Source organism: Alligator sinensis, unplaced genomic scaffold (assembly GCF_000455745.1).
Source record: "Alligator sinensis unplaced genomic scaffold, ASM45574v1 scaffold188_1, whole genome shotgun sequence".
In the NCBI taxonomy this organism is placed as follows: Eukaryota; Metazoa; Chordata; order Crocodylia; family Alligatoridae; genus Alligator; species Alligator sinensis.
In genome coordinates this window covers 1,203,384-1,213,069 of record NW_005841903.1, presented here as the reverse complement: position 1 = coordinate 1,213,069, position 9,686 = coordinate 1,203,384, and the positions used below count along the sequence as shown (strand labels likewise).

The window sequence follows — 9,686 nt, the reverse complement described above, 5'->3', positions numbered from 1 at the left end:
AGCTCAAAACTTAGTTTCTGGAATCCCGTTAGTCTGATCCAGTTCAGTAAGTTACTGACAGACTGATCATCTTATTTCCTCCTGGGTTGGTGGTCCTGTCAGACTAGTCTCACACAAGATTAGTTCAATAAGAATAAGTGCAAAGTCCTGCACTTAGAATGGGATGGTCCCATGCATGGGTATAAGCTGGGGACTGACTGACTAAGCAGCAGCTCAGCACAAATGGACCTGGGGGTTACAGTGGAAAGTAAGCTGAATATGAGGCAACAGTGTGCCCTCATTGCAAAGAAGGCTAACAGCATACTAGTAGGAGTATTGCCAGCAAATAGAGGGAAGTGATTATTCTCCTTTATTCTGCACTAGTGAGGCCACATCTGGAGTAGTGTGTCCAGTTTTGGGCCCCCCACTACAGAAGGGATGTGAACAAATTTGCGAGAGTCCAGCAGAGGGCAACAAAATGGTTAAATGGCAGGGGCAAAAGACATATGAGGAGAAGCTGAGAGAACTGGGCTTATTTAGTCAGGGGATGGGAAGACGGAGAGGGGATTTAATAGCAGCCTTCAACTACCTGAAGGGTGGTTCCAAAGAGGATAGAGTGTGACTGTTCTCAGTTGTGGCAGATAACAGAACAAGGAGCAATGGTCTCAAGTTGCAGCAAGGGAAGTTTAAGTTGGATATGAGGAAAAACTCTCTCACAAGGTGGGTAGTGAAGCACTGTAACATCCTTGGCTGGGATGATATAGTTGGGGATGGTCCTAGTCAGGTAGGGGTCATACAGATGACCTCCTGAGGTCCCTTCCAACCCTAGTTTTCTATGATTCTAAAACAGTTCTTCCTGTGTGGAACTAGTCCCTGCACCTTTTGGCTTATGTACTCCCTGGCCCTGCAACACCAAGTCCCAGAATGACCAGGTCAGCCTCCTTCTGGCTGTGGCTAAGATGGGCATCTGTCTGACCAGGAAGGAGGCCTTGGCCAGGGAGACCTTTGTTGAACTGTGAGGTTTTCTTCCCCTCCCTCATCTGTTCATGTCTCTGGGCAGAGTTTCACTGGGCAGTGTCCAGTGGCTTCTTGGACTCATTCAAGGACTAGTGGGCACTGGCTAGTGTGCTTTGCTTGATGTCGACCTTTGAGGGGGTACTCATTATTAACTTTGACCCTTACTTCTGGTCCTTTTTTTGCATTAGTTGCCCTAAAATTCTGTTGTTATGGACATAGTCATCCTCTCTAATGCTGGGGGCACTAATAGTTTCTATGTGGGCCCAGGCCTACAGTCCCTATGTGTACCAAATAGGCCTGTCTGAGACTGGTGAATATCACTTGGTACGTTGGGTTGCTTTTTGGGGTTGACTGAAGGAGCCAATAACAGGTTGCATACACACATTTAAATAATATGGGAGAATTATCTTGGGTTTCTTTCCCCTGCACAAACATTTGAATGCTGAGCCCTTAAGGAGCAGGGAATTTATGATGCTAGTACTGCAGTGAAAGGCCCCTGTGCTTGGAACTCAACATGTTCTGCAGGCTTTCTCAATCTACTTGGAGACAGATGTCAGCAATGCACAGGGCAGCTCTGATTGGCTGCTCAGGGTCAGCCTGCATCTCCCTGCAGCAGAACATAGTGATTGTGAAGCGAATGTGTTCTGCTTCCTACTAAGCTTGAGCAGTAGAGTCCAGCCTGAGTGACACACTGTCTCCAAGGGGTAGGAGAAAAGCACTCTAGGATACTGGAGGCCTGAGCTGTAACTTCTTTTAGAAGAGAACATGTACAGACATTAATTTTCTGCAGAAGAAACGATCGTAGGAGCAATTTAACCCTGGTTGCTCCTGGGTTATTTTTCTCTTGGAGTGGCCATTTTTGATCTGGGAGAACAATCCTGAAAATCTTTCCATTTGGGAGAACAGCAACTCTCCCAGGAGAAACTGAGTGTTTGTATGTGGCCCAAATAGACTGTATACATGTAATTTATCCCTAAATTGACAAAACAGTTTAAAGGACAGTGAAGGGGAAACTTTAGCTTTTGTTGCATATCTTTTGCCTGTTCTAGATGCTTAAATTGATTATCCAGTATCTTTTACGAGACTGAAATCCAACAAGAATGTAAAATGTAAAGGTGCTAATGATAGGCGTCTTGGAAAATAGATCAAACACCTTTAAACAACTCCCAGTCTTTGCTTAAGTGAAACATTAATCTCTCCAGACTTGTTAGCTCAGTTTGATTCAAGGACCACCTGATACCTTAGATTTTTTTTCAAGGTGGCTGGACCACTGGACATGCTTTCAGTAAAACTTTCTTTTGAATGTATTAAATTGATTTAATTTACTTAGATTTCCTAGTACAAATTGGAAGTTTGAAATTAACTTTGTCCAAATCCATGTTTTTGCAGTGATTCTTAATTTTAAAAAATGTAGTCTTTCAAACCATCCATATCTATTAAAAAATCAACATCTGGAAAAATGTGAAGTATTTTATTTACTTTTTGCTTGTAACCTTTGCCAGACAAACTGAAGAGGAAATGGACCTACCACACTGCAGTTTATCTGTACTGCCCAAGTACTGATGAGCTGAAAGAGCAACAAAGCAGCTGAACTCACAGCATATATTTTTTGATCATCATCCCATTACCAGGCCTACTCTCTCTTTTAAAGACCATTTGTGTACCAAATGAACTGTTTGAACAACAGTACCTTATTTTGTAGCTACTAAGAAAGGTTCTGGACTAATATTGTGCAGCTGGAAAATTCTCACTTTGAAGCACAAATTCAGCACAGGGTGGCATTCCTCCTCTTCCTCCATTAATAGCTCTCAAATCTGACTTAAAAGGTGACTTCCACAGTTTGGTCTTGCTTCTGCAACAATGGGTTCATCTTTGGATGACTGCCATTTTGTGCCAAGGACAACTGTTTATTGGGAATTAGACTGAGACCACCAAATTGTTGCCTTGTATCTACTTCCATGGTTAGCAGCCCAACCATGAGAGAACTGCTTTTAAGAATGATTGGAGCTAATCACTGACAGACAAATTAGGGGAGCGAAGGAGGAGGGAAAATGGTGGGGCAGGGGAGGGGGGAAGAGAATAGAATGCAAGTGCACAGGATCTTTTAAAGAAAGTGATTGTGCCTAGGGAATTAGGGGTCCCTCAGGAAGTTATACAGTAATAATGGAAATACAGTTTCCATTGGGCATAGTGTGGTCATATAGTAGGAGAGAGAAAATAGAAATTGGATGCTGAACTAGGGAAACTGTTGCACTGCTGTCAAGTTCAAAGCTCTTCCCAAGCTACACCATTAGTTTTACTGAAAGCTGCTCCTGATGATTGAGGAACCATGTGAGAGAAGCCATAGATCTCAACAATGTGACCAGAGGCAGTTCCCTCTGCTCATATGGCTTCCTCAAGATTGAAATGCAGCATTTGCCTTGCTGCATTCGACTAATGATCGCCATCAAGCATCCTATTGTATCTTCTGTGGTGGATACTACCTCATGTTGGAAAATACCTGACCATGCATCCAAGGTTATAAAAAGAAAAGTGGGACATCTTTATGTTCCATTGCTCAGCTGGTCCCTTGAAGGGACAAATTAAGAGTATCCATAACTTGATACACTAGACTACAAATGCACTAGATTAGCATGGGGATGTGCAGCAGACTAGTGAGCTGCCTGTCTAGATATGTTAAACATTGCTTAAAAGTGAGGAAAAAAAGATAAAATTAGATAAGAGTACCTTTTTCTTGTCTGCTAACACTATACTCCGCACATGATTTATTATGCCATGATTCCCCTACCTTATATTCCTACTAATGATTAATAGCTCAATGCCACTGATGACTAAGTCCATTTCAGTTGGACAATATCCTGTGCACGTGATGTCATTATGATGACTAATTACGTTTGAAATTTAAGGGGTGAAAATATATATCTAAATCTAAAAAGACATCATATGACTTGACTAGACCACACTTTATGACATGCAGGCCTGATTGTGTTACAGATGCTCTAGTGGGGTCTCATAACTTTTTAACAGTTCAACAAAATAACCCAGTACACCAATTATTCCACCCTATGTAAGCAAGCAATTGAAAAGCAATAATCAGATCATTTTGATGAGTTACTCTTGCTTTATTTGGTCTGTCTAAATCCTGATTCAATAGGCTTAACATCACATATCAAGTGGCAACCAAATCAGTGGGACTATTTAATGCTTCTAAAGTTACATGGCTACATCTGAGTATTTTCCCTGCCATTTGTGTGATATAGTGAGATTCTAATACACTGCAAGTGACAAATACCCACATAGCTATAAGTAGCATGTCGCAGTAGTCAGAACAATTCTACATACAGATTTTGCAATGAAAAGCTGAAAGATGCTTAGGTCCCTGTAAACCAGTTTGGATTTTCTTTGACTGTCTCAATGTGAATGCCCTTTTGTAAATGAAATAACTGTTTAGTTTTTTGAGGGAGAAGAGGTGGTGGCAGACTGGGTAGATAGAAGGGCAGAGGCACCAGGCAGCAGCTGCAACTCTGACCTCTACCCCAATTTGGGGCCAGAGCCAGCACTGCAACAGCCACCTTGCTCTGCCCCTTCTCTTCCCCGCCACTACTCAATTTCAAGACAAAGGCCTTTTTTCCCTCATGCTAAAAACCTTATCTTGGAATTGAGTAAATATGCTAATAGAACAATTTCAGTTAACTAAAAAAGTAGCTATTTTAGAATATACTGACTTGTGGTAATGAGCATTTAATTAAAATCTGTCATTTGTGCGTCTACTATTTATACAAGGTCAAACCTATCCCATTTTTTTATACCAGTTTTCAAGCAAAGTATGTTTTGAATAGATGAAAATAGGAACTTTGTTTTAAAATGACAAGATTTTGTCAAGATTCTGTCCTTGGATTAAGTGCATGCAACTTTCATTAATTTCAGATGAAATACTTTTCCTTTCATAAAGAGTCATGTCTTCCACTGATAAACAGTAATATGTAGTCTGAACACTCCATGATCATGGTCTCCAGTCTGCTCTTTGAAATCGAGTAATTGACAGAACACTCAGAACATTGCTGCTTTATAAATACATAGGAAATATGCCCACACCAACAGAACATATAGACTGACTGAACAAACTTGAAGCGATTTAATTCTAAAAAACAGCATCTAAATCAAAATGTACAATTTCAAATAGTGTAAATTTCAAAATGTACTTAAAATGAATCATTTGTTTTATGGCATCTCACCTGGAGGCTTTAAAGTCCTTTATTAATTAAGAATCATCAGCAGCTTTCCCAAGTACTCACACTCTACTGAAACTGGAGCAGCTAAGATGGGCAAGTCACCTTTCAAGAATGCCTGACACTCGCCTGCCGAAGAAAATCTTCTACGGCAAACTGTCAAATGGAGTACGCTCCCATGGCACACCAAAGAAGTGGTATAAGGACACCCTAAGATGTCCCTAAAATTTTGGCATCAACCCAGTCATGGGAGCAAATCACTCGTGACTGCCCATCCTGGATGTCATTACTCTAGAACGGAGCACTGGCCTTCAAACAGCAACGCACAGCAAAAGCAATGAAGAAACACGTGGCCAGAAAAACAAAAGTCTCTTGTCCCTAGTCCTCATCACTTTCCTGCCTCTGCTGCACCACATTGTTCAAGGCAAAGATTGGGCTTATAAGTCACCTATATACCCGCGCGACCTAGCCTCCACCTCCCTCCTTTCTCTTTCCTCTTTCTCTTTTCCCCTTTTTCCTTTTTTTTCCTCCTCCTCTCTTTTCTCCTTCCGTTTTCTCCCCATTTCTTTTCTCTCTTCTAACCCCTCCCCCATGCGGTCATCTTCCCCGGTGAAGGACAAACAACATCATTAGTAAATTAGAGCTAATGAGGAAATGGTGGTGAAGTGACTTTCACGTCACAAACCCAGCCAGTGTCAGAGCTATGAAAGCAAAGGTCTCTTGATTCCCAGCCCAGTGCCTTATAGGCAACCCTCTCACTCTTTAGATCAGCAGCATATTGAGATAAAATTACTTCTGTGGCTGTTGCTTGAAAATTTCCATGGACTTTCTGGCCTGTTTAGCCAAAAAGGCTGCTTAGCAGTAGTTGAGTAAGGATGATAATTAAGAAGCTGTCTGATCAGATGGTACAGGGTATGTGTTGAGAAATCAAGCTGTTAATTAACAAGGAAGGAGATACATTTTAAAGGAGATTCATGGAAAGTCACTTCACCTCAGTTTCCTTGTGGCTGGTGGCACTGACTATTGGTTTATAGATTCATAGATTGGAAGGGGCTGGAAGGGACCTTGCAAGATCATCGGGTCCATCCCTGCTACACTAGGCAGGAAAGACAACCGGGGTCAGGTGACCTCAGAGAGGTGACCGTCCAGTCTTCTCTGACACAGCCACTATTGTCATCGCTGCATTTTAATTATCTGTAGCTGACCGAGAAGCCATGGTCATACAGGAGGCTTTATAGAACTGCATACATGAACACAGCTCCCTATAAGAGATATGGCTGAGGATTCATACCTCTGAATAGCACATCCCAGATGCAAGATTGGCTACTGCAGTGTTAGTTATAATTGGGACTATACCGAGTGATACTATGGATGGTGGGATGTGGTCGTCCCCCACAACTGTCTTAAGGAGGGGTCTTAAGGAATCCCTGAACTATCCTGGAAGCCTGAAGATGAGGAGCAGTGGTCCCTGCAGAACTGTGGTGGAGAACACCCCCACAGTTATGCTGTTATAATCTGTGGCCTACAATCTGCCAAGCCTGAGAACTGGGCCCTGGAAGAGCAGCCATTTTGGCCATGCAAACACTGCCCGTGAATCATCCTGCTGTTAGTTATACACAGCCCTCTGCTGGGTTCTCCGAGCAATAAGTAAATAAAACAAACAAGCAGTCAGCAAAACCCCTTGGCCAAGCAGAGTCATTCACCTGAAATAGTCTACACAGACACAGTCAGGTATAGCAGAAGATGGCATTTTCTTGTGGGTGTAATATATTTAAAATTTATTTCACTTGGGATTCTGTTGGGGAACTGTATTTTCCCTTTGTTCTCTGTCAGTAAATTAATGTTTTAAGAGATGTCCTTCCCCAGAAACAAAGTCCACTAAAGTCTTGCATAATGTAATTAAACTTGCATCTGATTGCTGCTTACGCCACTGAGCAGTCAAAGTAAATGTAATGAAGTCAGACTAGTTAAGCTGTGCCCATGGCCCAATCCCATTAACCTCAGGGAGGGGTGGTAGATGGACTTTGTCTCACAGCTTGGACCACCAGTTTGAACAGAGACTGTGAAAGAGGGAGGAATGTGCTAGAAACTGAGCAGTCTATAAGTAAATAAGGATGTAAATTGAATTGGGTGATGGAAGGATGCCTCATTTAGCCTCATATTATGGTTCATTTTTTATGCTCTCTTGTTTGCCGGTGCCTAACCATAAACTGGGTCAATTTTTCTTGACTTTAGTTTTTCAGTTTGAGGAAAATATAATTCTCAGTCCAGGTATATGAATGTACTTGTGTTTTTATATGAAAAAGTGTGAGATTATTCCAGTGGGATAAGTGAATTCAGATAGCAAGAGGTTGGAAACTGTTGAAGTGCTGCATTGGGTTTTGTACTATCACTGCAATAAATGTGTCAGGTACCATGAAATGTGTCTGGAGTGGGTGGGATGGGGAGAACATGGAGGGAACGGGTCAGACTGCTAACTCTAATGCAGAGCTCAGCTTTTACAAAATTGCATGCAATTCTTTTTTTGACAAATTCCACTGCATTTTGGATGAATTGCAAATTCAAGTGGCTCTCCCTGCCCTTTGTCAGCTAAGGGCCTAATCCTGCTCATTTCATCATTGGTGCTAGCATCAATGTTTTGCACTATGTGTAACTAAAGCCTTCAGAGGTGGGAGTGGAGGGGAGGTCAGGAAGAAGACTATGAAGATTTCCACTGGTCAAAGACCCCGGTCTTGAAGGAACTTTCTCATTCTCGTACCAAGCTCTGCAGGGAGTCTTTTCATCTAGTGAACGCTAAACAACTGCCCACTTATACTGAAGAGAAGCTGTAACACATGAGCACTATATTAGGGACAAGGGAGACCATTCATACTGAAAATTACTTTTATACATCCTCACACTCCTTCTGTCTTTGGATTGGCTGCAGCTGAGTTCCCCCCAAATTACAGACCCCTAACCTTCCTGACCTTTTAGAGAGGGCTGGGGGAGGGGAAGCAAATTAAGTCATCTGGCTAGGAGTCTGATTCAATCATGCCCTCTCACTCTTCTTAAAACAGGCACAAAGATGTTATGGGTGAGCCATTCAAAGATATTATGGGTGTCTCAGAAAGGTACTCAGAGATGTGAGGGTAAGACAGGGTACCTAGTTGTCCCCTAATTTGGGGAGATGGAAAAACAGGACACATTTCAACCCTTGCACTTTAATATCAATAATTGCATTCTGTTAATGTCTCTGTTACATACAAGAAATCTTGTTTCAATCTGCTCTATAGCTTGAAAAACAAGAATCGGTTTTCCTTTTATTTGATGGATCTTTGGACACTCTAAATGTAAGAAAAATAACACAGAAATTGATGCGTGCCTATTTAAGACTCACTTAATGCAGACCAGTATCTCTTGCTCAGCTCTCATATGATTTGCTGTGGAACCTTCCATAAAGTTCTATTTAATCTGCAAATCTGAGACAGTACTGATTATATCTTAAATTCTTTAATGATTGTTCAGTATAACTGTCTCTACGGGGACTGACAAACCCCAGGTGACCACTGGAGGCAGTAACAATATATCATTAGCCCAAACTGGACCTTATGATAACTTTGGATTCAAATACGAAGATAGTCATAAAATATCCAGTAGCCTTTTACTGGATGTTCCTCCACAAATACTTAAATTATGATTAAACAGTCTCCTTTTTTCAAGTGGGTTTTAAGGATTCTTTTAATCTTGGTTATTTCCCCTCGCATCTGTTGAAGGAATTGATCCATTATTCTATTAAGTTGTAATTAACTAACGGGAAGGTGGATGGAAGTGCATGTTTACACCTTATCTTTATTTTTAAAAGCTTTTTGTATTGACTTGCATCCTGTTTTTAAGATGCAGTCAGCAAAACAATTTTGCAGTTACTACAGATATGTTTTTGCTGCTTTGGGTCTTATGCAGCCTAGAAATGTGTGTACCATGTGTCTAGTACCTCAGCTTAGTCAGAGAAAACATGGGACCACCTTGCACAGTATCATATATCCATCCTCTTTGTGCCTGAGGAATTAGAGCTGTTAAGGTGGCAGAAGTGACTTCTCTCAGTCTGGTAGCTCTCTGAAATACTTTACTGGTAAGATGAGAATGCAGTACTAGCCTCTTTGTTCCCTCAAAATGCCATTTCTTTAAGTTCACTTGTAAGGTTGGGCAGAGCCACAGATTTCTGTCCTTTGAAGGGAGCAGACATAGATGGTCATGGAAGTCCAGAGCTTTTGTGCGCCACGAGGGGCATTTACTTCTAGGGAATGCCTTGAAAGTAAGTAAATCCTGAGAAAAGCAAAGCATAGTTCCTACACTACAGGCTTTCAGACAACAAGTTTCCTGTCTGTACACAGTAAGTCCTGGAGAGAGGAAAAAATGGGAGGCCTATGATGTGCAAAGATTTCCGATATTTCTGGTTCCAACTCTAGGGGACTGGGGGGGGGG

The 9,686-nt window shown here is 41.7% G+C and overlaps 1 protein-coding gene across 1 annotated transcript in view; it reads right to left on the bottom strand.

The window, feature by feature from the left end:
- The window catches only part of ZCCHC24 (zinc finger CCHC-type containing 24), a 205,652-nt gene that overhangs the window by 182,087 nt on the left and 13,879 nt on the right, over positions 1-9,686 (bottom strand). Inside the window, exon 2 of the mRNA XM_025197707.1 lies at positions 777-786. Within this exon, the coding sequence (XP_025053492.1) occupies positions 777-786 (10 nt within the window). The remainder of the gene's footprint in view (positions 1-776; positions 787-9,686) is intronic.